The 24,725-nt window shown below is 42.9% G+C and overlaps 1 protein-coding gene across 1 annotated transcript in view; it reads right to left on the reverse strand.

Moving 5' to 3' along the window:
- DNER (delta/notch like EGF repeat containing) overlaps positions 1 to 24,725 on the reverse strand; it is a 315,218-nt gene that overhangs the window by 173,042 nt on the left and 117,451 nt on the right. Inside the window, exons 2-4 of the mRNA XM_020288165.2 lie at positions 21,242 to 21,541; positions 18,507 to 18,601; positions 16,193 to 16,359 (exon numbers count right to left, since the gene is read on the reverse strand). Of these exons, the coding sequence (XP_020143754.2) occupies positions 16,193 to 16,359; positions 18,507 to 18,601; positions 21,242 to 21,541 (562 nt within the window). The remainder of the gene's footprint in view (positions 1 to 16,192; positions 16,360 to 18,506; positions 18,602 to 21,241; positions 21,542 to 24,725) is intronic.

Consider the following 24,725-nt stretch of genomic DNA (forward strand, 5'->3'; position numbering starts at 1 on the left):
TGGACTTTAACCCAAATAAATGATCAGAGAAGACACACAATGTAGTTATAGCAATATTTGAAATTCTGTCCAAAGAGGCAAAATAAAGGATAAAAGAAAGGAAAATGCTAATTGTTTAAATTATATTAATAGCATATTGATTTAACTGAACACTATACAGCCATTAAGAAGAATGTTATGGACTTATATTTGTTTATTTTTTACTTATTTAGTTAGTTATTTTTTGGAGACAGAGTCTCACTTTGTTGCCCAGGCTAGAGTGAGTGCCGTGGCATCAGCCTAGCTCACAGCAACCTCAATCTCCTGGGCTCAAGCAATCCTACTGCCTCAGCCTCCTGAGTAGCTGGAACTACAGGCATGCACCACAATGCCCGGCTAATTTTTTGTATGTATATTTTTAGTTGGTCAATTAATTTCTTTCTATTTTTAGTAGAGACGGGGTCTCGCTCAGGCTGGTTTCGAACTCCTCACCTTGAGCCATCTGCCCACCTCGGCCTCCCAGAGTGCTAGGATTACAGGCGTAAGCCACCACACCCGGCCATGACTTATATTTATTAACATTAAAAAATGTCACTGAAACATTAAGGGGAAAAAGCAAATAACCAGATCATACATGAGTGTGTCCTTCTTTCAAAAACACATATGTGTCTATATGCATGCATCATCATACCAAGAAAAGGAAATACCACGAAACATAAACCCTGGTTGTCAGTAAAGACATGGAGGTTAAAGGAAAGGAAATTTCCATTTTTCTTCTCTTTCTTGTATATACTACTTTCGTAATAAGAAATAGACCATAGAGCCTTTTTCATTCTTTGAAAGAAAGTAAATTACCTTCTGCTGAGAGAAAACCATAGTCCCAAAGGTTTTTATATTTAGTCCTAAGAAACTTTCTTTTCCCTCTCTCTCTACCCCTCTCCAGCTCTCTTCCTCTCTCTCCCTCCCTTAGAAAAAAGAAAGAGAAGAGATGCCACAAGTAGCAGAAATTTGGCTAGAAGAAAGGCAATTTAAAAAATTACTTTCTTAGTTGAAATGCACACTGTCAGAAGCTAAGAAAAGCTTTTGACAGAGCTGGCAAAGCCCTGAGAAAGTTTGTCTCTAAGTTAAAAGGAGCAGGGAAGGCCTTACAGAAACATCTTAATCAGATTCCATGGACAACATTTGGGTTAAATTTCACTAGTATTCACTAAATAGTAAGGTATTTCTTTCCAGAATTAAGAAGAAATTCTTTAAAATATAAAAATAATTTTCTTCTTTATCTAATTCTTACAATTAACCTATAAATAAAATGTGCTAGCTTTAGTTTTTAAAATAAAGGGCCCAGGAAGAGGTAGAGAATCAGGCAGAATGGGGAAGGAAAGAAAGGGAAAATTCATGGTTATAAAGGCAAACCTTGAATTTGTTTCTCAAAACCAGGCAAACCCCTCCAATTAATGCATCAGGCCCAATTTATAGAATTATCTGAAGCTGCTTTGTTCTCTTAAATTCTGAAATTGATGCACAAGAACTACAAAAGCACTTTAGTAACTCACAACCATGCCCTTACACATGTACTTTGACTGGTTTTCCTCAACAAAAGGGTTGTCCTTTATTTCTTAAGTAGTTCCTAGAATTTGCACAAATTATAGCTTTCAAAAGAATCACCTGAGGACATTGTAAAAAATTATCCTAAGAACCTACTGGGTCTGTGGGTAGACCAGGAATCTGCCTTTTTAAGGAGCCTGATTCCAGGGACATTGCCTGCCCCATCTCACAGCCTGGGCAATGGATCCCCAGTGGACCACTGAATCTTAGACTGCCAGCTCTAGGGGCATGCCCAGAATAAAGTGCTTTTAATGATGCTCAGTTTATTGCCACAATCAACAGGTACCAATATATAAATGATGCTGACCATGACAACATTTAGTAAGATAGAAGTAGGGCATGGAGTTCAAGGCCAACTAATAAAAAAAAAATCCTGACACTCATTAACAATAATAAAAAGAAGATCAAAAAGAATAATCCTGGCTGGGAACAGTTGCTCATGCCTGTAAGCCCCACACTTTGGGAGGCTGAGGCAGGAAGACCACTTGAGGCCAGGAGTTTGAGACCAGGCTGGGCAACATGGCAAGATCCCACATCTTAAAAATAATAATAATAATAATGAGCCAGTTATAGTGGTACCAGCTGCTCTGGAGGCTGAGGTGGGAGGATCACCTGAGCCCAAGCATTCAAAGTTGCAGTGAGCTATGATTGCACCACTGCACTCCAGCCTGGGCAACAGAGATGGAGTCTGTCTCTAAAGAGAAAAAAAAAGAATATGGATTGCTGATAATATAGAAATATGGTCCAAATTTAAGTAAAATTTAAATTTCTTACAAATCTTCAAACTAAGCAAACGTGAATTTGATCTAAATTATGCCATCTGGGGCAGATTTATACTTTCTCTGCTTTTGTTCTTTTCCAACTACTGCTTTTTATTTGAACATTCTTAAGGGGTTTTTTCCCTTCCTTCTATTGCAGGGAGCTCAATAGACCTTATTCAACTGTGGTTTTAAAATGATCATGAAAAGGTGAAATATTTGCATTTTCTTCTTTAAATCTTACACTTTCAGCAAAAGAAGATGTTAATGGTTCTATAGGTGGTGTCCTTTCCAAACTTTCTTCACCTATTTTACCTTTGGCCCCCAGAGCAAGATATCTTAAAAGACAAAATATATCATTCCCAAAAGAATGATGAAAAGTTTCTTTTCTTTTCTTTTCCTTTGTATTTGATCCTCTAAAATACTTTTAATGTAATAAAAGGGGGAGAAGGATTTAAATGTCACAGAGGTATGTTATAAAAACCTACAAAGGATTCTTAAGATTGACATTTTGCAGCTGGGAATTTTCTTCATGTAGCATTTCCTGAGGGGAATAATTTATGTATGAACAAAATTTAAGCAGTCAGGTGACTACCATGTGATCATCATGGTTGCAAGGAGCTGTGACACGGTCCCTTCTCTCTAGAAGTCTGCGGCTTAATTAAACCTATAAAACTAGGCGGGGCGATGGAGAACATTCTAGCGCAAAGTGTGTGATGCTGGCTGCAAATGCAATTTGCAGAGGGAAACGTGAGGCAAAGGACTGATAAAGCCAAAACTTTATAAAAGCCTTGAAAGAAGAGGAAGGGGAGGCACAGGCAGGGCAGGGGTGGGAGCGGTAGTGACACCAGCTGTACAGAGAGGAACAAAGGGGAAACCTGCAGGGCTGGGTTAGGGGAACAGCCAGAAGACTGAGCAGCCAGCCCGACCACAAGGTTCAGAGACAGAAAAGATGCAGCCCAACCAAGGCTGGCCTCCGTCTCAGAGCTGGCCGTGGTCCAAAGCAGAACTCCTGGAGTTATCACGACGTCAGGGTGCAGACAGAGGAGGTGGCCCACAGCAGCCGGGTGCAGTAGCCAGACAGGGTGCCAGTCATGAAGGTGGGACTCGGAGCGGTGGGACTTTGTGCTTAAAGAAAATTAGATTTCACTCCAGGAAGCTGGAGGAAGCTTGGGACCTGTGCATTTAAAAGGGAAGATTCTAGTTCAACGTACAGCCAAGGGGCCAGGGACCCCAGGAACCTCGATTTGAATGGTACGTACGCACTCAACCCAAGTTGACCAGTTACAGCTAATAAAGTCCTGCAGGCTTGTTTGAGAACAGCCTGGAGACTAAAGGCTTCGTGTAAACAGGCAGGTCTGGAGAACGCAGGGCCTGGTACCATGAGAATGACAGGGGCGACTTTAGAGAATGGTCTGGTAGCAGCCTGATGGGTAAGAAAGGTGAGTGAAGACATTTCAGAGAATCCACCCAGCTGCACTGCGCCAGAGCCGGGATACAAAGACCCTCCCCCTTTTGCTAATGGACCTAAAAAAAATTATAATCTATGAAGACATTATCAAGGTAAAGTAAAGGACATTCTGAAAATGTATGTGCCCTGCTCACTATCTCTATATGCTAACTTAACCCGTAGTATCTGAGAGGCTCATAGCAAATGCATACCATTAAATAGGGAAATGTAAATGTAAGCGGACATTGGGGGCAAGAAAACTCTAACCCAAAGTGAGAGCGTGCAGAGAAGAGACGAGCAGGCCACAGGTCTTCACAGCTGCAAAAGGCGAATTACCAAGCGGGTGCTGCATCTGCCAGTGGCTGATGCCTACTAGAGGAAAACGTGGGCTAAGCATCTCTCACGCCACACAGGGACCCTTTCCTCCCCCATGTCCTGGTCTGTCCCCAGCCCCTGCCTCCTTCCACCCTGAGTCCTCCACAGGGAGCCAGGTCCCGGCTGCTCCAGGAGACCCGCATGGCCAGGACGCAGTCACCGTAGCTAGAAGCCAGCCAGTAACGCGAGGGAAAAGCAGGGCAGGTGGGGAAGCGCAGGTGCCGGCCTATTTATCTCCGGGTTTCTTTTAACTCCTGAGCAACAAACAAAAGGATACATCACCAGCTGGCTGAGACAAAGGAATACCCATGGAGAGCCCCGATGCCTAAATGGCTACAATAGCCACACACATAAAAAATGAACACTGGCAGCAATGCGTGGCTTCAGGGAGCTCTCCAGCCGAACTGAGATCTTAGCAACACCTCTTGTCCCCGCTTTCCTGTTGGAACTTCTTCCCCTTTTAACACTGCCGCCACCCTTACCCCAGCTTGTATGGTCCCAACAGTGCGCCCTGCCTTTCTTAGAGCTTTCCCCAAATCCCTCCCTCTGTCAGATTGACAGGCTGAGACGTGCCAACTCCAGCGAAATTACTTTTGAAACTTTCATTTATAGGACAAGGCCTACAGGAATATTTACCTGGAAGGGAGGGAAGAGGACGAGTTCAGGAATAAGAATAGAGTTTTGTTAAGGAATTCCAAAGGACTACCTGAAAATCCACATCAAAAACTAAAAGATCCCTCCTTTCCTTTGGAGGATAAACAGAGAACTCAAGGAATACAAGTCACACCTTGAGCACCTCTTTATACAAATTTGTTCATATCCAAGATGAGAGGTAGTTGGAGGGTGGGTGGAATTTTCAAAGGTTTTGTTGCGTGCTTGTTGAAATTAAACTCTATTTCCAGTTGTGGTGGTCATTAGTCACTTTGTAGCACTATTATTAAATGATCTTAATAGCACAGACTCCTGCGCCATCAGAATGCTCTTTGTACATCCAGGAGGAATCCTTTCACTGCCCTGCCCACCCCTGGCAGAGTTCATTGCTCCTTCCTCTGAATCCTACAGACACTTTTGTACCTGTCTGCGGCACTTGTATAATAAGCTTCTGTTGCCTCATTCACGCGGAGACCACACCTAAATCATCTTCGCATTTCCACACTAGCACAGTGCCTGGAAAATAAGAGTTGTACAATGCAGATTTTTCTAAGCTAATACAAAACTAACCATTTCCCACAGCCCTGATGCCTACAAACATGAGGAGATAAAACTAGGTTAAGTTCCTCAGTATGTAGATTTAGGAAGCAGATAATCTGTCAAAGGAAACGTCATTGGATAAGCAAAGAATGTTTAAAAGCATATGTATTCTCTCATGATCTCACATAGAGCTTAAAGTGGTGGCTCTAAAAATTTTTCAGGGACTCAGCTGCCTTTGAGAATCCAATGAAGTTTTGACTGTCTCCTGAGAAGGACGCACAGATACAAAAAAAACTACAGTGCATTTTCAGGAGATTCATGAGATCCATGAAACAGACCTATGACCTCCATGACTGTCCCCAAACCAGGGGCCAATTGAGCCCAAATTGGGAAGCTTAGCTGAAGAATAACAGCTTCACAGTTGGTTGGGCACTGAGAAATCCTTTTGGGAAAAAAAAAACATATTGTAAACTATAAGGCTACAAATGATTGTATCTCCAAGGAAGCTTCAGTTTTTTACTATGTTAGTCAGGACAAATGCATCAGGTAAGTACATAAAGAATTAAACCCTGGGGGTTGTGAAGGACCATTGTACACAGGCAGTCTTAGTACCTTAGTCAAAGACAAGTCAACCCTCCTGGTACCTGCTAAAGTGCCTGTTATTCCTATCTTATTTCTAAAGAGAAAAAAAACAAAGTGAATGTACTATTGTATGAACCATTTTGCAAATCTAGAATCTTTTCAAACTGAAAATTTAGGGCCAAGGCAACTTAAAGCACTCTCTAAACAGCTCCCAGGAAACGGACTGCACAGTCTTCTAATCCAGGTAAGATAACAATTATAAACACCTAAAAATTTTGTGTTTCCAGGGTTCTGTGATTAATTTAATAGCTACAATCCTAAAGAAATGTTTCCACAGAAACTCACATTTCTACACAAAAACGTGGAAATTAAACAACCTCCTACTAAATGATTACTTCGTAAATGAAGAAATCAAGACGGAAATAAAAAACTTCTATGAAGAAAACGACAATGGAGAGACAAGTTATCAACTCCTCTGGGACACAGCTAAAGCAGTTCTGAGAGGAAAGTTTATCTCCATAAATGCCTATAACCAAAAGACAAGAAGATCACAAATAGACAATCTAATGAAACGACTCAAAGAGCTGGAAAAAGAAGAACAGACCAACCCCAAACCCAGCAGAAGAAGTGAAATCAACAAGATCAAATCAGAACTAAACGAAATTGAAAACAGGAAAGCTATTCAGGAGATTAATAAAACAAAAAGTTGGTTCTTTGAAAAAATAAACAAAATTGACACACCATTGGCTAAGCTAACGAAAAGCAGAAAAGAGAAATCTCTAATAAGCTCCATCAGGAATAAAAAAGGAGATATCACAACTGATCCCAAAGAGATACAAGATACAATTTATGAATACTACAAAAATCTTTATGCACACAAACTGGAAAATGTGGAGGAAATGGACAAATTTCTAGAAACACACAGCCTCCCTAGGCTCAACCAAGAAGAAATAGATTCCCTGAACAGACCAATCTCAACAGCTGAAATAGAAACAGCAATTAAAAATCTCCCTAAAAAGAAAAGTCCCGGTCCAGATGGATTCACACCTGAATTTTACCACACTTACAAAGAAGAACTAGTACCTATCTTGCAGAAACTATTCCACAACATCGAGAAGAACGGAAACCTCCCCGACACCTTTTATGAAGCGAATATTACTCTGATACCAAAACCAGGAAAGGATGCAACAAAAAAAGAAAACTACAGACCAATATCCCTAATGAATATAGATGCAAAAATTTTCAACAAAATCTTAGCTAACCGAATCCAGACACTTATCAAAAAAATAATCCACCACGACCAAGTGGGCTTCATCCCAGGGATGCAGGGATGGTTCAACATACGTAAATCTATAAATGCAATACACCACATAAACAGAAGCAAAAACAAAGACCACATGATTCTTTCAATAGATGCAGAAAAAGCTTTCGACAAAATTCAACACCCTTTCATGATACGAACACTTAAGAAAATAGGCATAGAAGGGACATACCTAATAATGATACAAGCCATATATGACAGACCCATAGCCAACATCATACTGAATGGGGAAAGATTGAAATCATTCCCACTTAGAACTGGAACCAGACAAGGCTGCCCACTATCTCCACTTCTGTTCAACATAGTGCTGGAAGTCTTGGCTACAGCAATCAGACAGGAATATGGAATCAAAGGTATCCAAATAGGGGCAGAAGAGATCAAACTTTCACTGTTTGCTGATGATATGATATTGTATCTAGAAAACCCCAAGGATTCAACCAAGAAACTACTGGAACTGATCAATGAATTTAGTAAAGTCTCAGGATACAAAATTAATACACAGAAATCAGAGGCATTCATATACGCCAACAACAATCTAATTGAGAACCAAATCAAAGACTCAATTCCCTTCACAATAGCAACAAAGAAATTAAAGTACCTAGGAATATATTTAACCAAAGAGGTAAAAGACCTCTAGAGGGAGAACTATGAAACACTGAGGAAGGAAATAGCAGAGGATGTAAACAGATGGAAATCCATACCATGCTCGTGGATCGGCAGACTCAATATCATCAAAATGTCTATACTACCCAAACTGATCTACAGATTCAATGCAATACCTATTAAAATCCCATCAGCATTCTTCACAGATATAGAAAAAATAATTTTACGCTTCGTATGGAACCAAAGAAGACCCCGAATATCAAGAGCAATTCTAGGCAACAAAAACAAAATGGGAGGCATTAATATGCCAGATATCAAACTATACTACAAAGCTGTAGTAATTAAAACAATATGGTATTGGCACAAAAACAGGAATATTGACCAGTGGAACAGATGTGAGAATCCTGATATAAAACCATCCTCTTATAGCCATCTCATCTTTGACAAAACAGACAAAAACATACGCTGGGGAAAAGAATCTCTCTTCAATAAATGGTGCTGGGAAAACTGGATAGCCACCTGTAGAAGGCTAAAACAGGACCCACACCTTTCACCTCTCACAAAAATCAACTCACGCTGGATAACAGACTTAAACCTAAGATATGAAACTATTAGAACTCTAGAGGAAAAAGTTGGAAACACTCTCCTAGACATCGGCCTGGGCAAAGAGTTTATGAAGAAGTCCCCAAAGCCAATCACAGCAGCAACAAAAATAAATAAATGGGACATGATCAAACTACAAAGCTTCTGCACAGCCAAAGAAATAGTCATGAAAGTAAACAGACAACCTACAGAATGGGAGAAAATTTTTGCATCCTATGCATCCGATAAGGGACTGATAACTAGAATATACTTAGAACTCATGAAAATTAGGAAGAAAAAATCAAATAACCCCATTAAAAAGTGGGCAAAGGACTTGAACAGAAATTTTTCTAAAGAAGACAGAAGAATGGCCAACAAACATATGAAGAAATGCTCAACATCTCTAATCATCAGGGAAATGCAAATCAAAACTACAATGAGATATCAGTTAACCCCAGTGAGAATGGCCTTTATCAAAAAATCTCCAAACAATAAATGCTGGCGTGGTTGCGGAGAGAGAGGAACACTCCTACACTGCTGGTGGGACTGCAAACTGGTTCAACCTCTGTGGAAAGCAATATGGAGATACCTTAAAGCGATACAAGTGAATCTACCATTTGATCCAGCAATCCCATTGCGGGCATCTACCCAAATGATCCAGTGACACTCTACAAAAAAGACACCTGCACTCGAATGTTTCTAGCAGCACAATTCATAATTGCAAGGCTGTGGAAACAGCCCAAGTGCCCATCAATCCAAGAATGGATTAATAAAATGTGGTATATGTATACCATGGAGTACTATTCAGCTCTAAGAAACAATGGTGATATAGCACATCTTATATTTTCCTGGTTAGAGCTGGAACCCATACTACTAAGTGAAGTATCCCAAGAATGGAAAAACAAGCACCAGATATATTCTCCAGAAAACTGGTATTAACTGAGTAGCACCTAAGTGGACACATAGGTACTACAGTAATAGGGTATTGGGCAGGTGGGAGGGGGGAGGGGGGCGGGTATATACATACATAATGAGTGAGATGTGCACCATCTGGGGGATGGTCATGAAGGAGACTCAGACTTTTGGGGGGAGGGGGGGAAATGGGCATTTATTGAAACCTTAAAATCTGTACCCCCATAATATGCCAAAATAAAAAAAAAAAAAACATAAAAAAAAAAAAAAAAAGAAATGTTTCCAGCTAAAACAAAGACATTCCTATGGGCCACAGGTTGTACCATGCACCCTTTCATGAAGTTAAAGTGGATCTAAAGTTATAAGAGAAGCATTTTAGGAGGTCACACACAAAATACCACCAGCCTGAGTTAAACATTAATATGCACTTATTTTTATAATATAAATTAAACATTTAAAAAGTATTGAAACTATAAAAAAGGATGGTATAAATGTCTACCTAATAAAAGTGATTTAAAATATAGTTGGGTATGGGCAGAAGAGTAGAATGAAGGAAGAGAAAAAAGGCCAATATAAGGGGCTAGACAGACCACTATGAAGAAAGGCTGGAAAGAGGAATAAACTGGGTCAAAATGAAAGTAATTTCAAAAACTAGGAAAGGGATAAAATAACAGATTGAGGAAACAACAAATATGAACCACAGCCGGGCGTGGTGGCTCACGCCTGTAATCCTAGCACTTTGGGAGGCCGAGGCGGGCGGATTGCTCAAGGTCTGGAGTTCGAAACCAGCCTGAGCGAGACCCCGTCTCTACCAAAAATAGAAATAAATTAATTGACGAACTAAAAATATATATACAAAAAATTAGCCGGGCATGGTGGCGCATGCCTGTAGTCCCAGCTACTCGGGAGGCTGAGGCAGTAGGATCGCTGAGCCCAGGAGTTTGAGGTTGCTGTGAGCTAGGCTGACGCCACCGCACTCACTCTAGCCTGGACAACAAAGCGAGACTCTGTCTCAAAAAAAAAAAAAAAAAAAAAAATGAACCATATGAGAGAAAAGTGTGTGGGAAACACTGGGGTTTCTCTGAGTGAGCCCGTAGACAGGAAGTACGGAGAAAGCAGATACACCTGCCTGGGTTTTCTGATCAAATGGAGAACTACCCTCGAGAATGTTCCAGGGTTGCCTGTGGGCGTGTAAGACTCTATGAGTTAAAGGAGATCTGAGACTCCGTGTGGAGTAGAATCTTCAGCTAGCCATTTTCCTCAAAAACCACTCCGAAAGGGGAGAGTGTAAATGAGGTCTTGGAGATAAAGAGAGCTTGGGGGTCTGAGGCACAGAGAGGATGGGGTGAGGGGAGGGGTGCATTCCAGGTAGGGCTGGCCCTGGCAGTGAGGTCCACAGAGCAGGGGTGAAGGGCAGGAGGCGAGAGGGGGAACCGCCTAGAAAAGGGGTCCAGTGGGGCTTGTCCCAAAGGAAATGTGACCTTCAACAATTATCTAACGTAGAGGCCACCCCCCCCCGGAGGGCTGGTTTGGCCCTCAGTCCTGAGATGAGCCATTATATCAATGTCTCCAAGCAACCGCAACGGGGAAAAAAATGATCACACTTAAAACAGGCAAGCCACAACTGTGTGTTGTGGAAATGTGACTGGGGCGATGAACTTCACTCTTGGGAAATCCAAACTCGGGGGCAAATGAATCATTCGGGGAGCTAATGAGCACCTCCGATGCTCCCCCTGGAGCGGAGGGTGTTAAACAAAGGTTAACTTAGTTTTTCACCCCAAAACATTGTATAAAGCAGATAAACATATTTGGAAATAGCGTATTAAGGGAAAACAAAAGATAATTAAAGAAAGGACGGAAGCATTCAAATGTAGTGGCAACACAGGACGAAAGAGGCTGATGCTCTGAGGTAGAACGTCCTATCATCTCTTTCTTTCTATGAAACAGTATAAATATTAATGAGGCAATGGTAATGAAGGAAAACTGTTTAAAAAATTAAAGGTAGCAACACTGAAAAAGGTCAAACTTAAGTACATTATCTTCATCCAGAATGTGTAAAACATTAGGCTCTCAGCAATTAAAAAAAAAAAAGAGCATTTGTGAACATCTGGGGATAGCAACCAAGTTTGTCTTCCAAAGACACAGCAGGGACTCCTCTGCCTGTCGCACAGAAATATCAAAATAGCTTTGGTCGCCAGGCATGTGGAGTCTACTGAGAGTGCAGCGGAGAGAAGAAACAATCAATACCCCAAAGTGCCTCAAGTTTCTTTCTGAAAAGGAGTGGCAGGGACTGAAACACAACACAGTTCTGGAACTGTACTCTCCTTTTGCCATGGACGTTTTCTTCTACCCACACTAGCATCCATGTGCTGGGCTGTCAAACGCACGTCACCGCTGTACTCTCTTCACAATAGCCTTTGGTTCTTAGCTAAAACGTGTTCATGTCTAGAGGGCCCAGACTATAAAAGTGAATCATTTTAATAAGCTCCTTTAAAAAAAAAAAAAAGAGCTTTAAACTCATGTCAGTGTATGATAGTAAGCATAAGGCTTCCACAATGATCACAAAAGATAAATTTTGTTTCTTTAAAATAAAAAGATTTTGTAGAAGAAGTAGCTGGCAGGATGTAGGTGTAGTCAATTTACCGCTGTTGAAGCTGGCTGTTCTTCCTTGGGAGGAGCCTGTGTGACAGGACTGTCCGCTACCTTTCAAGAGAATAGCACTAGAAGACTGTGATCTCCATTACCAAGCCATGTAAAATACTGAGACAGCTCTAGCTAGGAAATTAAAAAAAGATACCAGATCACAAATTTTCAAAATAGAAAAAAAAAATGGTTTATGGAAATAAAGGGTGGTATTCATCATTGTCTCTTCATTTTTGTAACCTAAAGTATACTTTTTGTAAAAGAATTCCTTAATTTAGTTATTAATATATCAAATTCAAGTTTTTAAAATTATTCCCCTAGGGAACAATACAATTCAACCGAAGATAATTTTTATCATAAAGCTTTTGATTAGCAAAATGAGCTCAAATTGTGCATGAGTCACAAAATTTCTTCTATCTCAAAAAATTTAATTTATATTATCATTGGAAATTTCTTCTCTGTTAATATCCGTTCCCACTCCCAATGTCAGTCTAAGGTTATAGTTATGTTACAACCAAAGGTAGTATAAAATGTAAGCTAATACAGATGCTCTTTGAAGATGGAGTTACATCCCGATAAACCCATCGTAAGTTGAAAATACCGTAGGTTGAAAATGCATTCAATATACCTAACCTACCTTAAACGTGCTCAGAACACTTACATTAGCCTACAGTTGGGAAAAATCACCTAACATGAAGCTTATTTTATAACAAAGTGTTGACGATCTCACCTGATTTATGGAATGCTGTACTGAAAATGAAAACCAGAACATACGTACGGAAATAACCTATTTGAACTCACATGTTTGAATGCATACCTCTTTCGAACCATCTATAAGTTGAAAAATCGTTGTCAAACCATGATAAGCCAGGGACTGTCTGTATTTCAAATAGGTATCTTCTGGTAACATTAATGACATTTTTGAGTAGTGATACTTCATACATTTTCTGGAACTATTTACCTCCCTCCATGTCATAAATAAAACTTTCAAAATATACAAACTATTTCCTTTTAGATGAATTGTTACAACAGATACAGAAGTAAATAATAGGTACCTTGAAATGTATTGGGGAGTGAAGTGTAGATCTGATTCCTGGCGATACTTTATCACACAATTCTGATTACCTAGTAACCATCCTGACAGCCAAACACTGGTCTGAAGTTGAACACGCCCACCCCATTCTGCCCAGCCGTGTCCATTTCCCAAACTGATTTCTCCTTACCTTCTCTCCACCTAATAAAATCCCTGCTTCCCCAAGCTGGATTTCCAAAGATTGGAAAAAGACCTTCTCATCAGAGAAGGGTCAAATATAAAATGCAGTATAAATTATATAGTGCTGAGCATTTTCTCTTATGCTTTTATCTTCATTATAATTGCTTCAAACACATATTGTAGAGAACAAATAAGTCTAAATGTTTATCTTCCATCTATTTAGAAAAATATTTAGTGTATCTCAGAAACAAAATAAAGTGTCCTAGAATGATCCTTAACATTTGTAATTCATCCTTTCATACCCAGTGTCTCATTTAATCCTCCCACCTCCCTGAGAGACGGGTGTTGTCACCCTCACCCCAGCCTGCAGGTTGAGGACCGAATATACGGTCGGACAGGAGAAGGTATTGACAGCGGGACGAAGGCAGCTGCTTGGGTGCACTGCACTGGGATGGGCAGATTCTAAACTTGAGCTTGTGCCTCTGCATTGAGGCTGCGAGATGGAGCAAGCTCTAATAAAGAGTTGATTATAGGCCGGGCGCAGTGGCTCAGGCCTGTAATCCTAGCACTCTGGGAGGCCGAGGCGGGCGGATGGCTCAAGGTCAGGAGTTCGAAACCAGCCTGAGCAAGAGCGAGACCCCGTCTCTACTATAAATAGAAAGAAATTAATTGGCCAACTAATATATATAGAAAAAATTAGCTGGGCATGGTGGCACATGCCTGTAGTCCCAGCTACTCGGGAGGCTGAGGCAGAAGGATCGCTTGAGCCCAGGGGTTTGAGGTTGCTGTGAGCTAGGCTGCCGCCACGGCACTCACTCTAGCCTGGGCAACAAAGTGAGACTCTGTCTCAAAAAAAATATATATATAAATACTTAGAACTCATGAAAATTAGGAAGAAAAAATCAAATAACCCCATTAAAAAGTGGGCAAAGGACTTGAACAGAAATTTTTCTAAAGAAGACAGAAGAATGGCCAACAAACATATGAAGAAATGCTCAACATCTCTAATCATCAGGGAAATGCAAATCAAAACCACAATGAGATATCACTTAACCCCAGTGAGAATGGCCTTTATAAAAAAATCTCCAAACAATAAATGCTGGCGTGGTTGCGGAGAGAGAGGAACACTCCTACACTGCTGGTGGGACTGCAAACTAGTTCAACCTCTGTGGAAAGCAATATGGAGATATCTTAAAGCGATACAAGTGAATCTACCATTTGATCCAGCAATCCCATTGCTGGGCATCTACCCAAAAGATCCAGTGACACTCTACAAAAAAGACACCTGCACTCGAATGTTTATAGCAGCACAATTCATAATTGCAAGGCTGTGGAAACAGCCCAAGTGCCCATCAATCCAAGAATGGATTAATAAAATGTGGTATATGCATACCATGGAGTACTATTCAGCTCTAAGAAACAATGGTGATATAGCACATCTTATATTTTCCTGGTTAGAGCTGGAACCCATTCTACTAAGTGAAGTATCCCAAGAATGGAGAAACAAGCACCAGATATATTCTCCAGCAAACTGGTATTAACTGAGTAGCACCTAAGTGGACACATAGGTGCTACAGTAATAGGGTATTGGGCAGGTGGGAGGGGGGAGGGGGGTGGGTATATACATACATAATGAGTGAGATGTGCACCATCTGGGGGATGGTCATGATGGAGACTCAGACTTTTGGGGGGAGGGGGGGAAATGGGCATTTATTGAAACCTTAAAATCTGTACCCCCATAATATGCCGAAATAAAAAAAAAAAAAAGTTGATTATATCAGCACACCGAAGGGCTGGAGTTGCAGGTTCCAACCCCAGAGGTACTATATGCAGGGTGAAGGATGAAGACAACTGGGAGGATACAGCTGGAAAGCTAACCTAGGGGAAAGGTGGCCCTCTGGAAAGTGTCCAAGTGCAGCTCTTGGGAGGAGCAGGAGGGAGGTGGCAAGGCTGCAGAGGGAGCGTGAGGGTCTTACTTTCTGACAGCCATTTCTACTCTGAGGTGGAGGAATTTGAAAACAGCTAATTACACATGTGATCATTCAGAAAAGTTCAAGTAAGGGTAAAAAGGTAGAATTGACTCATGCAGGATGGATGGTTGTGGGGGAGAGGGACCCCAAAGTGAGTTGTAATCCCACGAGTTACTACTAAGTCAGGGGCTCTGACGTGGCCAATCACCACCGTGTTTCTCCGAAAATAAGACAGGGTCTTATATATATTTTTCCTCAAGAAGACACCTTAGGGCTTATTTTCAGGGGATGTGTTATTTTCCCCTCAAAGCCTCAGCTTGCAGCACGCACAGGATGGCTGGGACCTGACAGGGGGAGCCGGCCTTGTTGGTGGGGCTGCTCACACCTTTCGGTCACCTCTGGGATAGTAGCTGTCACGATGGGGCAGATGAGAAGGGCTGTTCGTCTTCTTTACTGCTCAGTGACAAAATGCATGGGTTGTGCAGACACACTGCGTAGCCACACCCATCACTAGGTCTTATTTTCAGGGTAGGGCTTATATTGCACAAATGCTTAGAAATCCTGCTAGGGCTTATTTTATGGGTAGGTCTTATTTTCGGGGAAACACTGTATTGAGGTGCTGTGCCTGACAGCCCTAAGTCAGGCTGAAATCAAGTGGGAACAACATCCAACACCTCAAGTTGTCCACAATTCCTGGAGAAAAATGGACAAACGGTCAAAAGGAAAACTGACATTAAGTGCCAAAGATCACACCGTTACGATGCTCTGGCCAGGGCTGGAGTCCAGTCGCTGGATTCCAGAGCTCACGCTTTCTCTAATTTGAGCCTCACTGCAAATACATTAGAACCCAGTTGTGGTTGTAAAACCTTTCCAAAAATGAAGAAAATAGTATTGATGGCTAGAATTCAGATTATCTGGGCACAATTCCCTACCTACCTATCTCTAAACACCAAACCAAGGATGAGTTGAATCAGACGTGGTATGAAGTAGAAGATTTCCATAACTCACCAATGAAGTGGTTATTCCCCAACGCGAGCATCTCCTCCAGGAGAACAAGGCCCCCTGGGGCCTGGAGAGGGGTCACGCTCCGGCCATCTATGAGGGAGCACTGTTGAAACCCCGTGGCTGTGACCTTCCATAGCAAAATCAGCGAAGCAGTGGCGTCTTGCCGAATCCTGAAAACAGGAATCATGTGAACAGAAAGTCCCTTTCTGAAAAAAATTCATCTTAAAACCAGACCATCAAATTAAAAATAAAGACAACATGTGCATTCACAAAGGTACCAGGAAATTGATGACATGATCTCACAAACAAGCATCCACTTTGTGCGCAAAGTTTCCCACATTTGTTAGAAATGTCCACCTCCCACCTGTTCAAAATATACCACAAAATGACTGATCAGCAACTCACCTTTGGGTAACCATTTTAATGAATAACAAAAGAGCACCTTGAGTTTTTTTGTTTTTTTACGGCAAATCCTTCCATATCCGCAAGATATAAAAAAGAGGCTTGCGTAAATTTAATACATACGTGTACGCACCTAAGTTATGCTGCCAAAATAAGCAAATGCGTGTCCCTCCCACCTCTGCGTGCTTCAGGTCCCCTGGCTTATTTTCAGTGTAAAACCCAGAGGATGCGATGTCTAGAAACCCAGTCACCCCGGCCCAGCTCCCCTCCAGCCTCGTTCCTGCTCCTCCATCCTAGTGGCCCAAAGCTCCAGCAAGAAGAAGCTACTGGATGTGTCCCAACCCCTGTCTTTCCTGGCTCCCAACCTTTGTATCCTTCTTCTCCACCTGGGAAACCGTCCCTGGGAAACGTGTCCCCACCCCCCAGCTGTGGCTCCCCCGTGTGCTCCTGGAGAACCGGGTTTCTACCTGGGTCAGGAGACCACTGGTCTGCACAGAACCCCCACCCCCAACTGCAGCAGGGGCCTCAGTGAAGGTTCAATAAGTGACTAGATTCACGAATAAATGAAGGTAAAAGGAGCCAGTAACCTCCACATTCTGCACCCCCATCCATTCAGCAGGGGTCATTCTCTGCTATTTCTGTCCAGTTCTGCAGCCTGAGAGTCGCAGAGACAATCAGGTTGGTGGAGAGGAAGGAAACAAAAGCATTTAAGGGGATAGAAGACGAAAACCTTTGGAAAGACTTAGATAGTTAAGATAATATGACCTAAACAAGAAAGGCTGAGGGGTGGTTTCGTGAAAGTAAAGGCACTGTCACTGGCCCTGATCCTAAGACCGGGGCCGGCGGGGGCTCGTGTGCAGCCTGAGCAAGGAAACGCTGGGGAGCGGGCTCCCCCTGCTGGTAGAGCTGGAAGCTGCCTCACGCCCGTGCAGATCTTCCTCCTGTGCCGGGTAGGAGTTCGCTGCCCTTCTTGGCTCTTCTCCCCCCAGTGGGAGTTTAAGGCTGGGGCGGGGGAGGGGATGCAGGGGCAATGTAACCAAGTCCCTCTTCCAGACATTTGCAGGGACTCCATGTTTAGAAAGCAAGGCGGGCCAAAATGACCCTGTACACAGCGAAGAGGCCCAAAGGGCCCACCAACCCCTTAAAAAGGAGCCAAGGCATCAAACTGGTGAATGAGGGCCCCAGTCTTCTAAAATCCCCAAAGACTGGACAGCAAATGCCCATTAGGTTTGCAGGGAGTGAGGGCAGGGTGGCAGTCAATGGCAACAGTGAGGCACAGGCCGTGGGGGTCGTGTACACTCTGATACTGGTGCCACCCCCACTCGCTGGCTACACGCTCCTGGCCAGCTGCCGGCTTCTCTGAGCCTCTCCTAAAGCACGGACACACACCAGGTGTCAGCCAACGCCACCTCCCTTTGCCCCTGCCCCACCCCCACCAGTGCCAGTGGGCAGTCTGTCATTTGAAAGAGCTTAAATTCTTTAAAGAAACACAAACCACTCTTTTTGGCTGCTTGCTTTTAAAGAGAAAATTGTAATATGCAGATACTCAATTTGGGGCAAATGATGCATCTGAATTTAACCAATGGTCCATTCAAATCTTAAGAGGCCAATAATGTGGGAAGAGAAATCTTGTGGGGGAGGAGGCAGCTGGCTCTGGTCTCATCCAAGGCCTCAGGGCTTCTCACCTCACACCTGACTCAGCCAGTCCAATTTCCCAACTCCACAACCCCAGCCTGCCTGGCCCCTAACCGTAATCTCCTCTAGTTTTTCAGTGACATAGGCCACGTCTACACATGGAATCTGTTCATGATTCTCACTGGACTGGCCAGTTACACACCAGTTACATGGATGGACACAGCCTAGCTCACAGGTCATAGTATCGATCTTGACAGCTTTTAGCTAATAGTTTTCTTACTTCACTGAGGTGTTCTGTGGCACTTCAAAGGATACCAGGCGGCCACCCGCAGAGCTGTTGGAACTGGCATTCCCACAGGCAACATCCGGGATCACCTGGGGGCAGGGGGAAGACATGTTATTGGGGTTGATCACAGTGCTAGATAATATTATTACATAAAGCCAAATTCCGCCAGCTGCATCTCCTTCCTACTTTCTATGATGATGGGGGGAACAGAGAGGGGACAAGTGAAACCTCATGAACTCCAAAGACAGTGAAAGCTTGGCCATTTGATTTCCTGAAATGCCAAAGCTTTCTTGACAGCAGTCTACAAATGCCTGGGATTGTTAAAACTGATCGATAGGATATTGCAGGGAAGTTAGCAGGGTTTCACTCCCTGTTCTCTTTCCTTTCATTTGACAAGCAGTCATTGGCCGCTGCTCTGTGCTCAGCCTGACAGTAACCAGGACCAAATGCTTAAAGAGCCGGGAGGCGGACCAGCTCACGAACAGCAGGTGTACTCAGCCTTAACGGCAGGACAGTGAGCCTGCAAACTTGCAGAGGGCAAGGCGTAGCTGGTCTGCACGAGCCTTCTGGATGCTGAGGGTCTCAGGAACACGTGCTGAGGCTGGAAAGCTGGAAAACAGCCGTCCTTTTTCCTTGTGGGCTACACCTTCATTTTTAAACTGCGGTCCCAAAAGTATTATGCTGACGTGTATAAATAAAAAAGGAGCCCAATTAAGGTGGGGAGAACTGTGCTCATCAAAAGCCAGATTATGAACACTTGAGTTGTGTCCAGTGAGATCGCTTCTGGCCAATTTATGCAATGTATTCCTCGTCACAGAATTAACTGAGAACAATACAGAAACTCTCAACAATTTCACCCCACAACCAACACTTAGAACTTATTTTCCAGAATGCTTCATCCACAGCTAAATGATGTGGATAAAGTCCACCATTCATATTCAAAGATGTAAGTCTAACGTATTAAATTTGTGTAACAGACAGCAATTATATAAATTTTAGTCCTCTGAGCTCCAAATAACTTTATGTTTCCAGAGCTTCATGACTTCATGAAAAGGGGGAAGCCCAAACACATTCACATTTCTTCCTCTGGCACTTTGCAACCTTCTTCTAGAACAGCCTAAGAAATAACACATGATGGGAAGGTGAGGCATTTCTTTCTTACACTTGCCATCCGTAAAATAGCTTGCATTTAAGTAAATAGATTGAAATGGCTGATTAGGGAGAAATTTTCCTTAAAGGACACTTCCTTAATAAAATAAAAATCAAATCTAGTTCACATTTAAGAAGTGAGTCGGCCAGCAAAGAGGTATTAAAATCATAACTTCAAAGCATTTATTAAAAGTCTGAAATCAGAACAAGTTCACAGCTTCTCAGGTAGGCTAAGATCATTGCCCTGCAGTCTGAATGTGTCTTTCATAAACTGCATGGCAATGCAAAAAAAAAAAGTGGGTCAACTGGTTAGAATTACCCAAGAAAATAAAAGGAGAAATGCTGCCTAGCCCTTTTATTAATATAACAATAACAGAAATTTCTAGACACATTCCTTGACTTTAATACATGCTATACAAAGATCTGTGTGTTTTTCATCTAAACTACAAAACTTGTAATAATATGCCACCACAGGTTTATATGAATGCCATATTTATAAAGTGTAAGATACAGAATGAAATTACACTCTATCAATGTCACCTCACACTCATTATTTGGACTTGTTCCCCAACTCTTCTACCTAGGGAATTTATATTTTATGTCAACTTTTAGGAGTCTGCTAAAAAAAAATCCTTAGATTGAGACTTTTGAAGAGCGTAAAGATACAACAGCCAAGCACAGATGGGAAAAGTTTCAACAAATAGAATTTGCTATTGCCAAAATAAATAAAATTTGGAAGTTTATTTTTCAAATGCATTCTCAAAATATTTTAAAAATCAATGGTAGCTTCTTTTTTCTAAATCCCACTAAAGTACAGCAAGGTACCAAAAATGGAACCTAACCAATAAACAGCAACGCGCGCACACACACACACACACACACACAAATAGTTGTGTATAATACCCAGCTATGGTCCAAATATTTGTGTTCCCCCACCAAAATTTATCTGATGAAATCCTAACCCCCAAGGGGGTGGTATTAAGAGGTGGGGCCTTTGTTTGGGGCATAGGTCATGAAGGGACAGGGCTCATGAATGGAATTAGTGCCCTTATAAAAAAAAAAAAAAAAAAAAAGCCTGTGCAAGCTCCAGAAAGCCCTCACCAGACTCCGACCCTGCCTTGGTCTTGACTTCCCAGCCTCCAGAGCTGTGAGGAATAGATGCCCATTGTCTATAAGCCACCCACTCTGTGGCATTTTTGTTATAGTAGACTTAACAGAACAAGATACACCACGGAGGAAAATTAGGTCAGCAATGGAAGAGCCTGTGATATATTCCTTTATATGATGCCACATCGAGCTGTCTTCCCCCCTCCCCCAAAATCTGAGATTATCTCGTAGAAATGCATGTGGATATCATTCCAGAAAATAATTTTATTCATTTTTGTGTTTGCTTGTTCTTTGTGTGCTCACAAAACCATTGTGCACACAAGTGCAGACAGGAGTAAAACGAGGCACATGCATGGGTTTGCTCGATGGGTTACTCAAAACATCTCCCACTTTTATTGCTGATTTTAGAGCCACTGGAGTTATTTTAGCATGTCTGGAGTCTTGCATGAAAATATATGCCACACAACGCTCACCTCCACTTGATCCCATTTCATTTCCACAACTTTCTGCCCTGTCTTCGGCTGCCAGGTGGGCAGCGTCTCGGCCGCCTGGGAGCGTGGAGGGATTACGTCGGGCTCCGGGGTGGCGGGGACGGGCTGAAGCTGTCTGGGCGCCACGGACTCGGTCCAGCCCGAGGCTGGAAGACTGGGAAGGGCGCGATCGCAGTCGGGACCTTCATAGCCCGCCTCGCAGATGCAGAGGTAGCCGTCGCTGCTGCTGCTGCTGCAGTTGCCATGGTGACAAGGGTTGCTGGCACAAGGATCTGCAACAAGCTGAAACGAGACCATAAATGGGTCAATTATTCCCTCGTAAGAAAAGTGGGGCCATCGCAGGGAAATGAGCTCTGTGTCGCCGAGAGGCTGCCCTAATGAAACGCTGCTCCTGGGGAACGCACGTTCTTAACGACTTGTGCTGGGGGGGGGGTCTCCCCAAGGTCATCTCAACACTAACCTTACCACGGGTAACAGGCACCCCACGAGGAAATACACAGTGGAGGACAGCCTCCTCGAAACCCCCAAATCCCTCCATAGTGTTGATTTCGGGAACACATCATTTAGAGGAATTTTCTAAGGCAAAATAGTTTATACTGAGGCTTATCTAGAGAGATACCAACTTTGACATTTTTAGCAGTTGATCACAGCAAATGATATTAGAAATCTAAATTGGAATCTCCTTTTTCACATCCTAGACCTTTGCAAGGTTTCCTCAGGAGAAATGACTGCCCAGTTTATCCGCCCTACAGATGTGCTCACCTACACCTCTCAGTTTCCTGCCTGACCAACAACCCTTCTTAAGGTGACTCTGTGCTGGTTAATTAAAGGTTTCCAAAACGATTAGTTTGCATCACAAATGCTAGCTAGGAAGAGAGTGTGGTGGAGAGTTAAATTAAGCAGCATCTTGTAAAATGTTATCTCATGGCTTTGGTGGGTCATTACAGAGAAATGTGACCCCACTGGATACGGAAGATAAAAATTCAGATGTATCTCTTTAAATTGTGTCCATGCCCTGAGAAAAGTGTTTATCTCTGAGTCCCCTGCCACTGACCGCTGAATGGTCAATTGCTGGTACTTGCAGACACGCTGCAAAACAATGTGAAAAGATCGTCTGCTGCTCTCAAGATGGCACCAGCACTCAGGCATAGTCTCAGGGCTTATTTGATTACAACTTGTTTCTGTGATGAAAGAAAATTAGATCTCTATCTGATATAGCCCTGGCTTACTGGGGCTGACCCCAACATAGGATTCAGTACAGAATAAATGACAGGGAGATGGGACCCTCAATTCTCTCGTTGAAATGAGTCCGTGCACTTAAACACACGTGGATAGAATTCTGCATGGTAAATCGGCTACTCGGTCTGCTAATTATCCTCATCGAACAATTTCCAACAAACTCCTCAAGGAATATTAAGGGATTTTTGGATTGAAGCAAATGAAGCTCCAAAAATGCCATATTAATTCTATGCTATCACTTGGCCATTCCTTCACAGAATCTCAGATAGGAATCGATGGGTTAGTGCCTGAAGAGAATATTTAAACTGTCAAAGTTTAAAATATGTGCAATCTATCAACTCAAACTCAAACTCCTTCCTCACAGACAATGCCCTCCCTGACCAGGCCCCTGGCTGCCTTCTGAAGTCCTCTCCTCCCACAAACCTTCCTCCTCCCTTGTCCCCTTCTCTCCTCACCCCTCCCTGGACTGTAGCAAGTTCATTCTGACCTCAGGACCTTTGCACCTGCCGGGCCCTCTGCCTGCAATGCTTTTCTCCCAGACTTTGCATGGCTGTCTTCCACATGTCATTCAGTTCTCTGCTCAAGCATCACCTTCTCAGAGAAGCCTTGCCTCACTACAAAATCTAAAATACCCCTTTTTTTCTCTCTCACAAAAAATGTGAGCTCCGTGAATGCAGGCATTTTATCTGCCATGTCCAGGGCTCTATCCCTACCATGTCAAGGAACCCAGGCTATGTGGGTTGGGGGGGGAGGAATTTTTTTTTTTTGAAGTTGAGAGAAATGAAAACAGATAGACTGATCCATCTTTGGCAAGCAATGAGTGATGAGGGAGGGGTGTGAACTGCTGGTTTAGTCACAATGTTGTTATCTCCTTTCTGATTTATTTTTAGGAAGGCTGCTTGGAATGGGTGTCACCTCAACAACTATTTGACAAGAAGAAGAAAGAATTTAATTAACTATCACAAAGGGGACATTTAAAGCCATGTGTCTGAAAGCACCTTATAAAACATCTGAGGGTGACCTAGTCACAAATAAGGATTTTAATACATGCATTAAAAAAAAAAAACAGAAATGCATTTAAATCACAACACATCAATACAAAAGCTAATTCTGAAAGTCTGAGCCTCCGTTGTGCAGCTTAGAGAGCGGCATCACTAAGGCAAAGACCACTCATCTGGTGGCCAGAGAGGCTCCCCGGCTTCCACCCCATTCCCACAGCCAACTGCTGACAACTGCCAGTCCTCGGAGAGGCGGGAGCCTCCTCCCAAGAGTCTCCAAGCACAGCATAAACCAACATTTCTCCAGAAAAATTAGTCGAGGCACAAGTACCCACCCTTGCCACAGTAAAGGGGAACACCCCCTTTACTACACCCCCAAAAATGGCCATTTGAGTTTTCAAAGAACATCGCCATTTAGTAGCTCATCTGTCCTCAAAACAACCCTGAAATAGAGAGGGATTTTTTTCTGAATCCCTGTCACTGCTGGGAAGCGGAAGGGCAGAGGAGCTGAATGGCCCGCTCCCCGCCCCCAGCCACTGCAAAGGAGAGGCAGGACTATGCCACGTCTCCCACCCCCGCCAAGGGTCCTTTCCGCAACACAGCACCACGCCTTTGATGTCAAGTGATGATCACGCCAAAAACATGTTCCTGTGGAGAAGGCGAAAGGGAAGGGTTATACTTCTGTGAGCAACAGAAAATGAGTAGGAATTAAATGTAGATCAATTAAGACCACCTCAAATGCTTTCTTAGAATAAGGTATGACAGCAGTAATATTCAAATGTGAATTGGGGGCTGACTGTGTGCCAGGAACTGCACCAGGTCTGAGAATTCCATGCCAAAAAATAGGCTGGACCCAGAGGCTCATGCCTATAATCCTAGCACTCTGGGAGGCCGAGGTGGGAGGAGCCCTTGAGCTCAGGAGTTCAAGACCAGCCTGAGCAAGAGTGAGATCCCATCTCTACTAAAAATAGAAAAATTAGCCAAGCATGGTGGCATGCACCTATAGTCCCAGCTACTCTGGAGGCTGAAGCAGGAGGATCACTTGAGCCCAGGAGTTTGAGGTTGCTGTGAGCTAGGCTGATGCCACGGGCACTCTATCCTGAGCAACAGAGTGAGATTCTGTCTCAAAAAAAAAATTTAAATTTAAAAATGCCAGAAAACAAACCCAATAGGTTCTGCCCCTGGAGAGTTTGCCTCTAGTAACCTACCTAGTTAGTACAAGCACTAAG

The sequence above is a fragment of the Microcebus murinus genome, chromosome 8, assembly GCF_040939455.1.
Source record: "Microcebus murinus isolate Inina chromosome 8, M.murinus_Inina_mat1.0, whole genome shotgun sequence".
Lineage (NCBI taxonomy): Eukaryota > Metazoa > Chordata > Mammalia > Primates > Cheirogaleidae > Microcebus > Microcebus murinus.